The sequence below is a fragment of the Pseudophryne corroboree genome, chromosome 3, assembly GCF_028390025.1.
Source record: "Pseudophryne corroboree isolate aPseCor3 chromosome 3, aPseCor3.hap2, whole genome shotgun sequence".
NCBI classification, from domain to species: Eukaryota; Metazoa; Chordata; class Amphibia; order Anura; family Myobatrachidae; genus Pseudophryne; species Pseudophryne corroboree.
The window spans coordinates 369,622,785-369,641,231 of NC_086446.1; the positions used below are offsets into that span (position 1 = coordinate 369,622,785).

Sequence of the window (18,447 nt, forward strand, 5' to 3'; positions counted from 1 at the left end):
GGATAGTATGATATGGGTAGGATCTTTTGGGCAACAGCTTTCCTTTTAATACGGTATCAGCAGCGAGCCTGAGCAGGAGAGGACAGCACATTTGGGTAGAGAGTAAGGCGAGACAGACAGCTGCTGTGTTATCTGCAGTGCAGCGCGGTGTGTCTGGGCGTAGTGAGGAGGGGCACACAAGTCGCCAGGGAGCTGTCACTCTGTTGGGTGAAGCTCTGCTAGATGCGGGAGGAGCCGTCACTGCCGCGCGCGCGAAAAAAAAAAAAAAAAGGCTACATCAGAAGGGGCGGGGTCACGTGAGAGTTGGTGGGCGTGGTCGCGCATGCGCGCGAATCTCCCGTTACCCGGAGACGGCGCCGGACGGATTCCCGTGCTGAGCTGAGCTAACCGCGCATCCGGGAGGCCAGGGCAGCAGCGAGGAGGGTGGTTCGAGCGATGCCCCGGAGGAAGGTAAGTGGTGGGTCACGTACGAAAGAATCGCCATAGAAGGAGGTGTGCAGGGAAACACTCCCCATTGCCTAGATGCAGAGCTACCAGAGAAAACGTAGACCGGGGACTCCGGTTAGGATCAGCGATGGGAGGAGACACCAACATAGTGCGCAAGAGCGGTAGACACCAGAACGCAGTCAAAACAAGGCCTGTATCGGTTAACTCCTGATCTGCGTCCATTGGTTCCTGCATTACATAGGTGCATGTTAATAGGCTGACGCGTAATGACGCTGGCGTGGATTGGTCGGCGGTGTTGTCAGTCAGCGCTTGCACCTCGCGTGTGGCGTTGATCTTATTGATACACAGCCACGCCAATTACAGCGTGTCCTTTCTGTCCTGCTTCCTGATTGGCTGTCTCATTATTTCTCCCTGCAATAGGTCAGCGGCCCTGACTGTCTTCGGACTGACACGCCCCATTGAATCCTTATTGGATACTGGCTGCCCTCATTTAGCTTATGAGCCAGTAAACAGCATGCGTGGGCGTGGCCATAACATACTGGGGATTTTAACAATATTATAACGTCATACATCTGCAGATGACGCTAATAGTGTGCGTCTCTAGTAGAAGACTGTTACACATATGTACAGAATATAGCTGTCTGTCACAGCATTTCCATAACAACAATCGTTGCGGAGACCTGTGCAGACAATATGTAACCATTTATATCCCTTCCACAGCGATGTTTACATCATGTTACCAAGACAGGTGTTAGTATGAAGTTCCTTGCGTCGTAGTGAAGGAACAGCACTAGATAAATTATTATTGTATGGTGCTATTATGTATGTATTTAGTAATCTGCTAACGCTGTGCTGTCCAAAATGAGACAGACATTTGTGATAAAGGCTGTACTGTAGCCATCTTTTTTTATATATATATATATATATATATATATCTCCCAACATGACCCTCTCCAGAAGGGACAGAATGCTCTGCTTCTGGACTTCCCTCTTAATTTATGATTGCCATCACCTGTGTTAAAGCACTTTTCTTTATTCATTTACCTGTTCAAAACAGGTGCTGGCAATCACAAATTGAGAAAAAAAAGTCTAGAAGCAGAGCATTGTGTCCCTCCTGGAGAGGGTCATGTTGGGAGGTATGTATGTATGTATATATATATATTACTTCAGAATACCTCCTTTTACCAATGAGGAACTGTGTGTGTGTGTGTGTATATATATATATATATATATATATATATATATATATATATATATATATATATATATATATGTGTGTGTATATATAACACAAAATAGGTCAGTGCGCTACTCCCCCCCCCCCCCCCCCCCCACATTCAGTATAGTACGTTTGTAATGGAAAGTTCCTTTGGCGTGTCCGGAATGCACACTTTTTCCACAGGGAAACCTGTGGGCCGCTGCTCAGTACTTCAATACGCCACTGGATTAAATGGCAAAGGAATTGAAAGAGAAAGGACAAGCGCCTAATGGTGCAGTAAATTCACACTTCCTTCAGTACAAAAAAGAAAGAATAGAGGTGGATAGTTGCGCTGTAATCTCTCAGGATGCCTTAAAGAACTCTGCTGCAGACACTTTTCTTCCAACTCTCCAGCTTTTAGGCGGTACAGTTACAGATTGTTTGGAAGTATAATGCATTCACAGTGGTGAACAGGTGCATGAAACATTCAAAAGATAGTTTTAGGGGAGGGGTGGGTAAAGTGTTTGGATCCAGTGCAATAAATGAGCTGGTTACACACCATCCCACATTGGTCCTCATTCCCCAACTTGAGATATGTAGGTAGCTGTCCTGATACAATTTTATAATTGGACTGCGCAATAATTAGTAGAGTTATGGATTTATAACAATGAAATATATGGGTCATTCCATGTCTAGTGGGCCAGAGGTAAACTTTTATATGAAGGTTGGCATATTTATCAGAATATCTTCGGGAGAGCAAAACTATGGCCCTCAAAGTGGAAAATGGTGGGGATGATCTTTAAAATTGGTCGGCTTGACGTGGAAGGACCCATATGTAATTTGAAATAATTAGTCAGTGGAACATGAAGGGCTACTGTAAATGCAATAGCCTGCGCGCTGCCGCAGGTGCAGGACTATGGAGGTAATTCAGAGTTGATTGCAGCAGTAAATTTGTTAGCAGTTGGGCAAAACCATGTGCACTGCAGGTGTGGCAGATAATAAGATTTTACTTACCGATAAATCTATTTCTCGGAGTCCGTAGTGGATGCTGGGGTTCCTGAAAGGACCATGGGGAATAGCGGCTCCGCAGGAGACAGGGCACAAAAAGTAAAGCTTTTCCGATCAGGTGGTGTGCACTGGCTCCTCCCCCTATGACCCTCCTCCAGACTCCAGTTAGGTACTGTGCCCGGACGAGCGTACACAATAAGGGAGGATTTTGAATCCCGGGTAAGACTCATACCAGCCACACCAATCACACCGTACAACTTGTGATCTAAACCCAGTTAACAGTATGATAACAGCGGAGCCTCTGAAAGATGGCTTCCTTTAACAATAACCCGAATTAGTTAACAATAACTATGTACAACTTATGCAGATAATCCGCACTTGGGATGGGCGCCCAGCATCCACTACGGACTCCGAGAAATAGATTTATCGGTAAGTAAAATCTTATTTTCTCTATCGTCCTAGTGGATGCTGGGGTTCCTGAAAGGACCATGGGGATTATACCAAAGCTCCCAAACGGGCGGGAGAGTGCGGATGACTCTGCAGCACCGAATGAGAGAACTCCAGGTCCTCCTTAGCCAGAGTATCAAATTTGTAAAATTTTACAAACGTGTTCTCCCCTGACCACGTAGCTGCTCGGCAAAGTTGTAATGCCGAGACCCCTCGGGCAGCCGCCCAAGATGAGCCCACCTTCCTTGTGGAGTGGGCCTTTACAGATTTAGGCTGTGGCAAGCCTGCCACAGAATGTGCAAGTTGGATTGTGCTACAGATCCAACGAGCAATCGTCTGCTTAGACGCAGGAGCACCCATCTTGTTGGGTGCATACAATATAAACAACGAGTCAGATTTTCTGACTCCAGCTGTCCTTGCAATATATATTTTTAATGCTCTGACAACGTCCAGTAACTTGGAGTCCTCCAAGTCACTTGTAGCCGCAGGCACTACAATAGGCTGGTTCAGATGAAATGCTGACACCACCTTAGGGAGAAAATGCGGACGAGTCCGCAGTTCTGCCCTGTCCGAATGGAAAATCAGATATGGGCTTTTGTAAGATAAAGCTGCCAATTCTGACACTCTCCTGGCAGAAGCCAGGGCTAGAAGCATGGTCACTTTCCATGTGAGATATTTCAAATCCACCTTTTTTAGTGGTTCAAACCAATGAGATTTTAGGAAGTCCAAAACCACATTTAGATCCCACGGTGCCACTGGAGGCACCACAGGAGGCTGAATATGCAGCACTCCCTTAACAAAGGTCTGGACTTCAGGGACTGAAGCCAATTCTTTTTGAAAGAAAATCGACAGGGCCGAAATTTGAACCTTAATAGATCCCAATTTGAGACCCATTGACAATCCTGATTGCAGGAAATGTAGGAATCGACCCAGTTGAAATTCCTCCGTCGGAGCACTCCGATCTTCGCACCACGCAACATATTTTCGCCAAATTCGGTGATAATGTTGCACGGTTACTTCCTTCCTTGCTTTAATCAAAGTAGGAATGACTTCTTCCGGCATGCCTCTTTCCTTTAGGATCCGGCGTTCAACCGCCATGCCGTCAAACGCAGCCGCGGTAAGTCTTGAAACAGACAGGGACCCTGCTGAAGCAAGTCCCTCCTTAGAGGTAGAGGCCACGGATCTTCCGTGATCATCTCTTGAAGTTCCGGGTACCAAGTCCTCCTTGGCCAATCCGGAACCACTAGTATCGTTCTTACGCCTCTTTGCCGTATAATTCTCAATACTTTTGGTATGAGAGGCAGAGGAGGAAACACATACACCGACTGGTACACCCAAGGCGTTACCAGCGCGTCCACAGCTATTGCCTGCGGATCTCTTGACCTGGCGCAATACCTGTCCAGTTTTTTGTTGAGGCGAGACGCCATCATGTCCACCATTGGTCTTTCCCAACGGGTTACCAGCATGTGGAAGACTTCTGGATGAAGTCCCCACTCTCCCGGGTGAAGATCGTGTCTGCTGAGGAAGTCTGCTTCCCAGTTGTCCACTCCCGGGATGAACACTGCTGACAGTGCTATCACATGATTCTCTGCCCAGCGAAGAATCCTTGCAGCTTCTGCCATTGCCCTCCTGCTTCTTGTGCCGCCCTGTCTGTTCACATGGGCGACTGCCGTGATGTTGTCCGACTGGATCAATACCGGTTTTCCCTGAAGCAGAGGTTCTGCCTGGTTTAGAGCATTGTATATTGCTCTTAGTTCCAGAATGTTTATGTGAAGAGACGTTTCCAGGCTCGTCCATACTCCCTGGAAGTTTCTTCCTTGTGTGACTGCTCCCCAGCCTCTCAGGCTGGCGTCCGTGGTCACCAGGATCCAATCCTGTATTCCGAATCTGCGGCCCTCCAATAGATGAGCACTCTGCAACCACCACAGAAGAGACACCCTTGTCCTTGGAGACAGGGTTATCCGTAGGTGCATCTGAAGATGCGACCCTGACCATTTGTCCAACAGATCCCTTTGGAAAATTCTTGCGTGGAATCTGCCGAATGGAATCGCTTCGTAAGAAGCCACCATTTTTCCCAGGACTCTTGTGCATTGATGTACAGACACCTTTCCTGGTTTTAGGAGGTTCCTGACAAGCTCGGATAACTCCTTGGCTTTTTCCTCCGGGAGAAAAACCTTTTTCTGAACCGTGTCCAGAATCATCCCTAGGAACAGCAGACGAGTTGTCGGCATTAACTGGGATTTTGGAATATTCAGAATCCACCCGTGCTGTTTTAGCACTTCTTGAGACAGTGCTAATCCCATCTCTAGCTGTTCTCTGGACCTCGCCCTTATTAGGAGATCGTCCAAGTATGGGATAATTAATACGCCTTTTCTTCGAAGAAGAATCATCATCTCGGCCATTACCTTTGTAAAGATCCGAGGTGCCGTGGACAATCCGAACGGCAGCGTCTGAAACTGATAGTGACAGTTTTGTACAACGAACCTGAGGTACCCCTGGTGTGAGGGGTAAATTGGAACGTGGAGATACGCATCCTTGATGTCCAAGGATACCATAAAGTCCCCCTCTTCCAGGTTCGCTATCACTGCTCTGAGTGACTCCATTTTGAACTTGAACTTCTTTATGTACAGGTTCAAGGACTTCAGATTTAGAATAGGCCTTACCGAGCCATCCGGCTTCGGTACCACAAAAAGAGTGGAATAATACCCCTTCCCTTGTTGCAGAAGAGGTACCTTGACTATCACCTGCTGAGAGTACAGCTTGTGAATGGCTTCCAACACCGTCTCCCTTTCGGAGGGGGACGTTGGTAAAGCAGACCTCAGGAAACGGCGAGGTGGATCTGTCTCTAATTCCAACCTGTATCCCTGAGATATTATCTGCAGGATCCAGGGATCTACTTGCGAGTGAGCCCACTGCGCGCTGTAATTTTTGAGACGACCGCCCACCGTCCCCGAGTCCGCTTGAGAAGCCCCAGCGTCATGCTGAGGCTTTTGTAGAAGCCGGGGAGGGCTTCTGATCCTGGGAAGGAGCTGCGTGTTGCTGTCTCTTCCCTCGACCTTTGCCTCGTGGCAAATATGAATAGCCCTTTGCTCTCTTATTTTTAAAGGAACGAAAGGGCTGCGGTTGAAAAGTCGGTGCCTTTTTCTGTTGGGGAGTGACTTGAGGTAGAAAGGTGGATTTCCCGGCTGTAGCCGTGGCCACCAAATCTGATAGACCGACTCCAAATAACTCCTCCCCCTTATACGGCAAAACTTCCATATGCCGTTTTGAATCCGCATCGCCTGTCCACTGTCGCGTCCATAAAGCTCTTCTGGCCGAAATGGACATAGCACTTACCCGTGATGCCAGTGTGCATATATCCCTCTGTGCATCACGCATATAAAGAAATGCATCCTTTATTTGTTCTAACGACAGTAAAATATTGTCCCTGTCCAGGGTATCAATATTTTCAATCAGGGATTCTGACCAAACTACCCCCGCACTGCCCATCCAGGCAGTTGCTACAGCTGGTCGTAGTATAACACCTGCATGTGTGTATATACTTTTTTGGATATTTTCCATCCTCCTATCTGATGGATCTTTAAGTGCGGCCGTCTCAGGAGAGGGTAACGCCACTTGTTTAGATAAGCGTGTTAGCGCCTTGTCCACCCTAGGAGGTGTTTCCCAGCGCTCCCTAACCTCTGGCGGGAAAGGGTATAATGCCAATAATTTCTTTGAAATTATCAGCTTTTTATCAGGGGCAACCCACGCTTCATTACACACGTCATTTAGTTCTTCTGATTCAGGAAAAACTATAGGTAGTTTTTTCATACCCCACATAATACCCTGTTTAGTGGTACCTGTAGTATCAGCTAAATGTAACGCCTCCTTCATTGCCAAAATCATATAACGTGTGGCCCTACTGGAAAATACGGTTGATTCGTCACCGTCACCACTGGAGTCATCGCCTGTGTCTGGGTCTGTGTCGACCGACTGAGGCAAAGGGCGTTTCACAGCCCCTGACGGTGTTTGAGTCGCCTGGACAGGCACTAATTGATTGTCCGGCCGTCTCATGTCGTCAAACGACTGCTTTAGCGTGTTGACACTATCCCGTAGTTCCATAAATAAAGGCATCCATTCTGGTGTCGACCCCCTAGGAGGTGACATCCCCATATTTGGCAATTGCTCCGCCTCCACACCAATATCGTCCTCATACATGTCGACACACACGTACCGACACACAGCAGACACACAGGGAATGCTCCTAATGAAGACAGGACCCACTAGCCCTTTGGGGAGACAGAGGGAGAGTTTGCCAGCACACACCAAAAGCGCTATATATATATCAGGGATAGCCTTATAATAAGTGCTCCCCTATAGCTGCTTTGTTATATAAAAATATCGCCATAAATTTGCCCCCCCTCTCTGTTTTACCCTGTTTCTGTAGTGCAGTGCAGGGGAGAGACCTGGGAGCCGTCCTGACCAGCGGAGCTGTGAGAGGAAATGGCGCCGTGTGCTGAGGAGATAGGCCCCGCCCCTTTTCCGGCGGGCTCGTCTCCCGCTATTTTGAGAAATCAGGCAGGGGTTAAATATCTCCATATAGCCTCTAGGGCTATATGTGAGGTATTTTTAGCCTTTATAGGTACTATTTTGCCTCCCAGGGCGCCCCCCTCCCAGCGCCCTGCACCCTCAGTGACTGCCGTGTGAAGTGTGCTGAGAGGAAAATGGCGCACAGCTGCAGTGCTGTGCGCTACCTTTAGAAGACTGCAGGAGTCTTCAGCCGCCGATTCTGGACCTCTTCTGTCTTCAGCATCTGCAAGGGGGCCGGCGGCGCGGCTCCGGTGACCATCCAGGCTGTACCTGTGATCGTCCCTCTGGAGCTTGATGTCCAGTAGCCAAGAAGCCAATCCATCCTGCACGCAGGTGAGTTGACTCCTTCTCCCCTCAGTCCCTCGCTGCAGTGATCCTGTTGCCAGCAGGAATCACTGTAACATAAAAAACCTAGCTAAACTTTCTCTAAGCAGCTCTTTAGGAGAGCCACCTAGATTGCACCCTTCTCGGCCGGGCACAAAAATCTAACTGGAGTCTGGAGGAGGGTCATAGGGGGAGGAGCCAGTGCACACCACCTGATCGGAAAAGCTTTACTTTTTGTGCCCTGTCTCCTGCGGAGCCGCTATTCCCCATGGTCCTTTCAGGAACCCCAGCATCCACTAGGACGATAGAGAAATAACGTTTGCAGAGAGAGTTAGATTTGGGTGGGTTATATTGTTTCTGTGCAGGGTAATACTGTCTGCTTTATTTTTACACTGTAAATTAGATTTCAGTTTGAACACACCCCACCCAAATCTAACTCTCTGTGCACATGTTATATCTGCCCCCCAAGCACTGCACATGGTTTTGCCCAACTGCTAACACATTTACTGCTGCTATCAACTCTGAATTAGGCCCTATGGGGGTTATTCCGAGTTGATCGTAGCTGTGCTAAATTTAGCACAGCTACGATCATCTTCCCTGACATGCGGGGGTACGCCCAACATGTCAGTGCCGGCCCCCCGCAGAAGTGCAAAGGCATCGCACAGTGGCGATGCCTTTGCACTTCAAGAGTAGCTCCCGGCCAGTGCAGCTTTAGCGTGCTGGGCGGGGAGCTACTCATCGCTCCCCGGCCCGCAGCGGCTGCATGTGACGTCATGCAGCCACTGTGACCCGTCCCCCGTTCGGTCCGGCCACGCCTGCATTGGCCGGACTGCTCCCACGAAACGGCGGTCAAACGCCACCGTTCCGTCCCTTCCCGCCCAGCGATCGCCTCTGCCTGTCAATCAGGCAGAGGCGATCGCAGCCCTGCTACGGCCTTCGGCTGTCTGGCATGTGCCGGCAGCGAACGGGTCAGAATGACCCCCCATGTACGAGTCTGTCCATATTTTGAAAGCTGCAATCATGTACAAGACAAAACCAGTATTTTCTCCACCAATAATAATTTTATTGTCCTCAAAAATAATTAGTAGGAGTTTCTGTGTGTTTACTTAGGGCAGGCATTCCCAACCGTGGTCCTCAAGGCACACCAACAGTGCAGGTTTTAGTGATATCCAGGCTTCAGCACAGATGGTTAAATCAAAATAACTGAGGTACTAATTAAGTCAGCTGTGTTCAAGCCTGGATATCACTAAAACCAGGACTGTTAGTGTGCCTTGAGGACCGCGGTTGTGAAACACTGAGGGCTAAAACACACTACACGGTTGTTGCCGGCCGGGAAAAAGCCGGACGGCTTTTTCCCGTGCCGGCATTGTAGTTAACAGTGTGAGGGGTAGGGTCCCTTCACACTGCACGGCCCCGGCCCGGCTGCCGGGTTGCAGCCAGTGAACCGTGTGTGTGAAGGGGAGCTTTCACACACAACGGTTACTTCTGCAGCCGTGTCTGATGCTGCGCATGCGCACAGCATCACACCCGGCTCAAAGCCGTCCTGTGTGATAGACACTGCCGGTTTCTCCCGGATGGCAAAAAGCCGGACAAAGTTTGTCCGGCTTTTTGCCATCCGGGAAAAACCGGAGTGTGTGTTACAGCCCTGACTTAGGGGGTATGTAAGGTTAGAAATCATCCATTGATGGCCACATAGAGTAGGAGACCAGAAAACAATGGCAAGGTGATGGAGGGGTTGACACACTGCCACTGGATAATAGGTATATTACACCGCTTTGGGATACATATGTAGCGTTTCTCCCACCTGCCAAGCTAAAGGGCCCTACACACTGGGCAATATGGGTGATTTGAATATGAACAATAAACAATTATTCAATAATGGTTTTTTTGCATACACACTGAATGATTTGTATGAACGATTTGACATTCCAAACATCAGTATCATCCAAATTGGCTTGCAATGATAATTGATGATAGACCAACCATGAATGACTTCGGGAACGCTCATTGTTCATCGTCAGTGGCTCTACACTGAACGATATATTGTTCATTTTTGAACGATATCTTTCTAAAATGTCGCCCCGTGTGTTGGGCCCTTTAGATGGTGTACATACTGAAAGTTTATTGGGACATCCAACAGAAAAACTACAGGAATATAAGACTTGTTATTTACTGTTTATATAGTGTCACATATGCAACACTCTGCAGAGAATATTTTATCTTTCACATTATTTCTTTTGGAGCTTGTAGTCTAAGGGCTGCCTGTCAGGCAGGGGGTCGTCCACAGTTGCTGTGACCGTAAATAAATGTGATAGATGCCCCCAGAATACAATAGAAAGGATTGCAGAATCTGCAATCCAACCTGAATAGGGTCCTAAATTCACTATCACACATTCAAACTAGGGTCCATTTTTGTTAGCAATCAATGGGGTATATTCAATTGAGGTCGGAACTGCCGTCTTGTCGAAAAAACTGCAGTTTTCAACGTTTTCAGGTCGGAAGGAGTTTCGACCTATTCAGTCCCGAGCATTTTTATTCGACTAGTCGGGGAATTCGACTTGTCGAATAGTACGTAAATTTGACAGGTTTTGTCCCCGTTTCCGACCATCTCAGTTCGACTTAAAAAAAAAAAAGTCGAACTGAGATGAGGGACCTGAGAGGAGGAGATGGGGGAGAGCCGCGCTACATCACAGCGCCACAGGAGGATGAGTCATAGCCGCCGCACACGGCAGCGTCCACCCGGCTCCAGCAAGTGATGTCCCACTTGCTGGAGCTGGGTGGACGCTGCCGTGAGGTCTGGCGACTGTACCACATCCTCCTGCAGCGCGGCTCTCCCCCCTCTCCAGTCCCTCATCTCAATTCGACTTTTTTAAAGTTGAATTGAGATGGGCATTGAATATCCCTTGTCGGATCGGGATGCGGTCTGGATGCCGCCGGCCGGAATCCCGGCGGTCGAAATACCGACGCCGGAATCCCGCCGGAATACACAGCCTCTGTGTATAACTAGCCTAACTATCGCTTGCATAGCGATCACTGATCTCAAGCTTGCAAACATAGGATGCATTCTGAGGGGAAGAATACTGTATTTAAAATCTATTAAGAAGAATTTGTGTATGTAAGAACTTAATGAAATTGTCTTTTTTAAAATTTTGAAATTAAAACCCAAAAAAGGTAAATACTGTATGCATTTTACATATAGAGAAGTAGAAAAAGTTACATAGCTCATATACACACACACACACACGCGCACACGCACACACACATATACTTTGTATGTTGGGTGCAATTATCGCTAACAACCTAAAAATTCAATGAATAAGACCATAAAACAATAAAGTGCAATAGTGGCCACTTAGTCGTGACTAACCAATAAACACTCCAATAGTATACAGTGGCAGCAACCAGATTTCAAGTTTGTCCTATTTCTGATAAGACAGGTTAAAATGTTCTTTGGTGGTCAATCGGCTGCGCCTTCAGTGTTTATCATTCAAGACTGTTCATACTCGTACAATTTTAGAAAAATTAACAAGCTTATCTGCATATCACATGTCAGAGATTGATGCCCAGGCATCAATCTCTGGTTCTCCACTCTGACATGTGATATGCAGATAAACTTGTTAATTTTTCTAAAATTGTACGAGTGCATTTTAATTTTTGTTTTCTTAAGCATAATAAATGTGGAAAACGATATTACACTATCAGAAGCCTCTTTCCCTTTTGGGAGTTTTTTTGTTTTGTTTTTGTTTTAAGGGTCTATGTTTGATGGACAGCTCTTCAGGACTTCTTTTGGTCATACGACATTCCCAAATGAAAGTGAGTGTTTCCTCAGAGTTTTACCAGCTAATTTGTGGAGTGCTTTGTTTCACCTCATTGTTTGGCAAATAAGTATATTACCACAAGGTGGCATTCAGAATCTTTTTTTTTTTTTTTTGCACTATTAAGCACATTTTTGCAAATTTTTTTGCAAGAAAGCACAGTCACTTTATATTACGAAGTACACTTTATTGATACATTGACTCCATCCCCCACCTATATGAAATTTCACACAACATCTGAGCGACTGTGGGAGGAGAAGGTTTCTAAGGAAGATTGTATAAAGAAACTTCAATGAAGTTACTACTCTTCCACTGTCTGGTACGCATATTTGATTGTCACTACTGGATAGTATGAACAGTCACATTTATTGAATGATAAACACTGAAGGCGCAGCTGATTTATCACCAAAAAATAAATAAAAATAAATAAATATATAATAATGCAAGGTTCTGTGTTTCTTGCAGTATATGGTACGAACACCTTTCTAGTCTCCTCATCTTACTGCTCTTTCTGTAATCGTAGGGCACCAGGAGTAATAGTTGACTCGCATTTTATTATTCCTACAAGCAGTGGCGCGGACATATATAGTTTCTGCAGTTTGACAGGTAGATGAGTCACCCCCCTTGGTAACATCTTTACCTATGAACACAAGTGTAAGTCTTATTTACAATCTGTCTGAAAAATAGCCATGGTGTGTGTGTCAGAGCATTCAACTATTTGCAGGCTGAAGTCCGTTTCAGGTGAATGGAATTTTTCCAATTCCTGCAGAATATCTAGGCACATTTTTGGAATGGAGCCACCCTTTCATTTGATCCAACTCCTTTCATTAGGCGTACCTAATTTTCTAAATGTGATACAAATTTTGGCCCCCAGGACTGTGGCTAGGCAGAAATGGGTTTACAGTCTCTTCAAAATGAGCAGTGTGAATGGCATGGGCCGTCCTAATTGCAGCATATTCCATAGAGGAATGCTGGAAGCAGTTCGGATGGGACAGAAGATTCAGATTTCTCTACAGATATGGAGCACACAGACAGTTCTGAAAGTAATGGGAATTCCCGGGGCCCTGCACGCATCACTCGTTCCACAGCAAGGTTAAGCCAGAGCTCACAAGGTAAGATACCTGCTCACAGTATATGACTGGTAGGACATCTGCACACTTTGTTATATTAATCGCTATGATGTAAATGTCAACCTTATATCAAATGTTAGATATTGTACATAGGAAGTGAGGTGTTACGCACTGTAGAAACTGCTCATCTGTAGCTGCATATTTACTTACATTTTGTTAAAAAATGAAAATCTTACAATAATTTACGGTTTAAAAGTGTACGTTATTTAGCATTGTTTACAGAAATAAAGCAGATAATTGTGTATTGTTCCTAAAGGCCAAAACCGTGTTATTATATTTTGTTTTACATTAGCTACTGAGACAACAGGAAATATCTTGTACGGTGTTTACTAAATATCTAAATCTTTCAGTCCTACAAACAAATATTTTAGCTCACAGTTGAAACATTAGATTGTACGTGGGAGTAAATTATTTGTGCTGATATGTATGTTTTAGAATTTGACTTCATGCTGTCTTTTTGTAATGAATTGTATTCGTTCCTAGTATACATTATCTTGGGTCATACGTTTTGGCTGAATAAGTGTTAAACGCACCTAGGGAATTAAATGGCGCGCCGCTGTTCATTATCAAAATAGCAATCTTCTTCTTTTCCGTTCTGTTCATGGACAAAGCAATTAATTTTAATTAGTGGCTATGTTTCATCCTGTCAGCTTCTTAGATGAGCAGGTTTTTGACCTTAACAAAAAGTAATTGTTTTTTTCTACTAACTTTGCAACGTTTATTCTTTATAACTTTAGCTTTTGTTATATCAGTCTGTTTTTCTATTTACTTCTAAATCCTGGTAGTCGTGGCTTTCATTGGAGCAAGGAAGCACAGCCAGAGGTCATTCATATCATTGTGACCTCTTTCCTGGCTTCAAGGTCATTGCTAGATACATTGCACAAACTTACCTTGCAGACACGCAACTTTGAGTAAACTGGCGAAAGAAATGTTTGGAAAGCAGATAAATGCAACCGGCATGAACATTTGGAGCTGATGCAGAGTGAGAGCTATTTCACTTGGCATAGTGTAACTTGCGTGAATCACATTGCACATTCCCAGAACAGTGTGTTCATGCAAATGGTAGCATGCAGGTTTAAGTGTTTCTGCCTCTTATGCCTGGATGGGCAGAATGGGGCCAGATGGGCGCATTCCAGCGTAGAACAAGTACAGTGAGAGCTTGTTTGCGCATTTGTGAACACTTAGGGATATATTTACTAATGTGTGGGTTTGCAGAAGTGGGGATGTTGCCCATAGCAACCAATCAGATTCTAGCTATTCTCTTCTAGAAGGTAATACATAAAAAATAAGTAGAATCTGATTTGTTGCTATGTTCAACATCTCCACCTCTGCAAACCTGCACTTTAGTAAATATACCCCTTAATAATGAAAGACTGTAATAAAGCATATTTAATAGTGGTCAGGAGCAGGTGCAAATAGTGGATGGCGTCAGTGTTGATGGTGGAAGCCAGTATTGTCTAACTGCTTGTGATTAACTGTGTGGTGATGCTCTGCTGACTGGAGCTTTCATCATCGTTTGGACATAGTTTTTGTGAATGTATATATGAACACTTTTTTTTGTTTTCCTTGCTTGTATGAGACACAGAACTATTTCTGCTGTAGGTCAGTTGATTATGACTTCAAACGGTTAAAGTGATACTGGTCAGTAGGGTTGTGTTTCAGTATCTATGTATGACCTACACCTTGTCTAAAGTGAGCTCCGCATCTGCAAGTTTATTGGTTAATTAGAAGGTTGGATTCTATTGTATGCTGGCAGCTTCCGAACACTATACATCACCTTGGCGCTGATCAATTGTGTGTTTGAAAGTTCAGTTGTTACCTAATGCAGAGGTTCCCAAACTGTGTGCCGTGGCTCCCTGGGGTGCCTCGGGACACTTGCAGGGGGGCCCTGGGTTGGTGGTCCAGGACCAATTCAAATTATAACAAGCAAGATTGTATCTGCACACACACAATTGATTTAATAACAATGTGGAACTGAAGCTCCAACTTAAAAAGACCCCTATTATGTGTTTAATAATTATCATTCAATTTGGGGGTGCTACCAACTACAGCTATGGTAAATGCAATGGAAGAAGAGAAAGAGAGGGCTGTATTGTTGATGCACAAAAGAAGAGGTGACCTATTTGTCACATCCACCAAAAAATTCATAAAATGTAACTTTTATTATTATAAGATTAAAAAGTGTGAAAATGACTAACACACAGACTAGAAGTATAGGCGAAACATAGAGGTTAAAACTTTGACATATACACAACATATAATAAGTGCAATAGGAATAATAAAGGTGATTTAAGATTAAAATATGTGTCAGCGTGTCTTATTCTAAATGCCCAAACACAAGTAATATCGTTCTTATTCTCAGCCAGTCTGTCGGTTTGTCTCGTTGTCAACAGTTCGTCTCCAAATTGTCTATTGGCCGCTTGTACTAATATTAACGGTATTAATAATGCAATCTGCAGGGATTATGGATTTGTCAATGGTATAAATACACTCACTCCAATATCGATGAGTACAATATCAGGATTTAGTTATAATTGATATAGGTACAGGATTGATGCATAGTGTACCTTCAGGGATGAATATCCACCTTATTTCACAAATATTAATATATTATTGATATATGAATTCTGATTGTTTCACTCGTAAACTAATCAGAGTGTTAATGTCACTGAATGAAGAGACATCTCAAGTGATAGGGATTAAATTTATGGAGAGTGACACATTCACTATAATAGTGCTAATATAGTTATTGCAGCTGTCGGGGGTGTCACTCAGTTTTATTGCTGTATCCTGAGAAGGTCTCAACAAATATAGGCATTGCTTGTATAATACTCCCTACAGATGTGCAAAGTATCCATATCAGACATCATACATAATTCAAATAATGATATTCATCAATTTAATCTGACTGTTCGTGAGTGCAGTATCAGAATTTAAAATTTATTAATGAGATTCAGTGTAGATACAATTCTGATATATAGTATGTGGCAGGGGATACGTATCTCCCTTATTTTACATATATTAATATACTGTTAATGTTTCAATAATGTAGCTATAGAGATCCAGTGGTCACAATATTTGTATCCCTAGGGGGCTAGACGCCTCCAAAAATAGGAGTTAAATATTTGTTGTTTCAATGCGTCCTTAATTATACCACCATAATTAGGGATAAATATATTTATTCAGTCTGCATTATGTACTCTTAATTCTAACATTCACCTATGCAGATTCTGTGTGGCTATATATGATATTGAGAGGTATCACAAATGTGTCGTTATAGCTCCTGAATGACTTCAGGGGTGTGTGGTTCGTTTTATCGACAGTATCTAGGTCGACAATGTTTAGGTCGACCACTATAGGTCGACAGTCACTAGGTCGACATGGATGGAAGGTCGACAGGGTTTCTAGGTCGACATGTGCTAGGTCGACAGGTCTAAAGGTCGACATGAGGATTTTTTTTTTTTTTTTTTGGTGTCGTTTTCTTCGTAGAGTGACCGGGATCCCAAATTAGTGCACCGCGTCCCCTCGCATGGCTCGCTTCGCTCGCCATGCTTCGGGCATGGTGCCTTCGCTCCGCTACCGCTTTGCTCGGCACACTTTACCGTTCCAATCGTCGTCCACGTGGATCGTTAAGTATGAAAAAAATAAAAAAATATTTTTTTGTTGTTGAAAAACTCATGTCGACCTTTAGACCTGTCGACCTAGCACATGTCGACCTAGAAACACTGTCGACCTTCCATCCATGTCGACCTAGTGACTGTCGACCTATAGTGGTCGACCTAAACATTGTCGACCTAGACACTGTCTATCTTCAGACCAGATCCCCTTCAGGGATTCTCATTGAAACACTTGTTTCTTTTAAATCAATTGCTCAGTACAACATAGGCCTCATATACTGTATTTATATTTGTCAGATTGTATCACATATGTATCAATATAGCTCCTGAATAACTAGGAGTTCTCATTGAAACATTGAAACATTTGTTATTATTGTATCCATTACTGAGTATCACAGGTGTCTTGTGTCACTGCTGCCTCACTAATGTGGATACACAGTGCACGTTTCCTAGATTAGTGCAGCTGCTGTACCCTTATAGTATGATGTCAGAATAATGCGTCTTTATGACCCATGAATGGCTTTGAGGATAGACTTTAAAGCATTTATTATTTATATATCTATTACTTAGTACCACAAGTGTCTAATATTACTACTAAATAGCTGTCTAGGGTATATAGCACATGTTCATCAAAATTGTGCTGCTACTATCCCTCTACAATGTAGTATCAGAGCGGCTGACATATTGGTATAGCATTTGTTTTACTGCCACTGAATAACTACCATAGAAAACAGGAATACAGATCTCTATATTCAGATATGATCAACTGCCTGCTATTCTATGCTCTGATTTGTAAGAGTTAGCTATGCATATATATCAGGACTGGTTAAGCATTCTATTTCTTTTCTTAGAGCAAGGGCATAGAGAGCACGCGGACACACACTGCCCACACGCGTGTTCCGTCGTACTCTGACAGCTTCGTCAGTGCTGAACATACTATATATCAGAATTGTATCTACACTGAATCTCATTAATACATTTTAAATTCTGATACTGCACTCACGAACAGTCAGATTAAATTGATGAATATCATTATTTGAATTATGTATGATGTCTGATATGGATACTTTGCACATCTGTAGGGAGTATTATACAAGCAATGCCTATATTTGTTGAGACCTTCTCAGGATATAGAAATAAAACTGAGTGACACCCCCGACAGGTGCAATAACTATATTAGCACTATTATAGTGAATGTGTCACTCTCCATAAATTTAATCCCTATCACTTGAGATGTCTCTTCATTCAGTGACATTAACACTCTGATTATCTTACGAGTGAAACAATCAGAATTCATATATCAATAATATATTAATATTTGTGAAATAAGGTGGATATTCATCCCTGAAGGTACACTATGCATCAACCCTGTACCTATATCAATTACAACTAAATCCTGATATTGTACTCATCGATATTGGAGTGAGAGTATTTATACCATTGACAAATCCATAATCCCTGCAGATTGCATTATTAATACCGTTAATATTAGTACAAACGGCCAATAGACAATTTGGAGACGAACTGTTGTCAACGAGACAAACCGACAGACTGGTTGAGAATAAGAACGATATTACTTGTGTTTGGGCATTTAGAATAAGACACGCTGACACATATTTTAATCTTAAATCACCTTTATTATTCCTATTGCACTTATTATATGTTGTGTATATGTCAAAGTTTTAACCTCTATGTTTCGCCTATACTTCTAGTCTGTGTGTTAGTCATTTTCACACTTTTTAATCTTATAATAATAAATGGTGGATGTGACAAATAGGTCACCTCTTCTTTTGTGCATCAACAATACAGCCCTCTCTTTCTCTTCTTCCATTCCAATTCCTATTATTCATGGTCCATATAATAGGCAAAACCAGTGCTGGTGGCTGCCAGTC

General features: G+C 43.9%; 1 protein-coding gene across 9 annotated transcripts in view; it reads left to right on the top strand.

Moving 5' to 3' along the window:
* Nucleotides 1-296: 296 nt before the first annotated feature.
* Nucleotides 297-18,447, top strand: part of KAT7 (lysine acetyltransferase 7) — a 142,796-nt gene continuing 124,645 nt past the window's right edge. For 4 of the 9 annotated variants that reach the window (XM_063959880.1, XM_063959882.1, XM_063959881.1 and 1 more), the window contains exons 1-2: nucleotides 1,436-1,583; nucleotides 12,773-12,920. In XM_063959880.1, the coding sequence (XP_063815950.1) occupies nucleotides 1,446-1,583; nucleotides 12,773-12,920 (286 nt within the window). In that variant the 5' untranslated portion in view covers nucleotides 1,436-1,445. Of the gene's footprint in view, nucleotides 451-1,435; nucleotides 1,584-12,331; nucleotides 12,415-12,435; nucleotides 12,463-12,760; nucleotides 12,921-18,447 lie in introns of those variants that run through there. The other 5 variants (XM_063959887.1, XM_063959886.1, XM_063959883.1 and 2 more) reach the window with 5 other exon arrangements.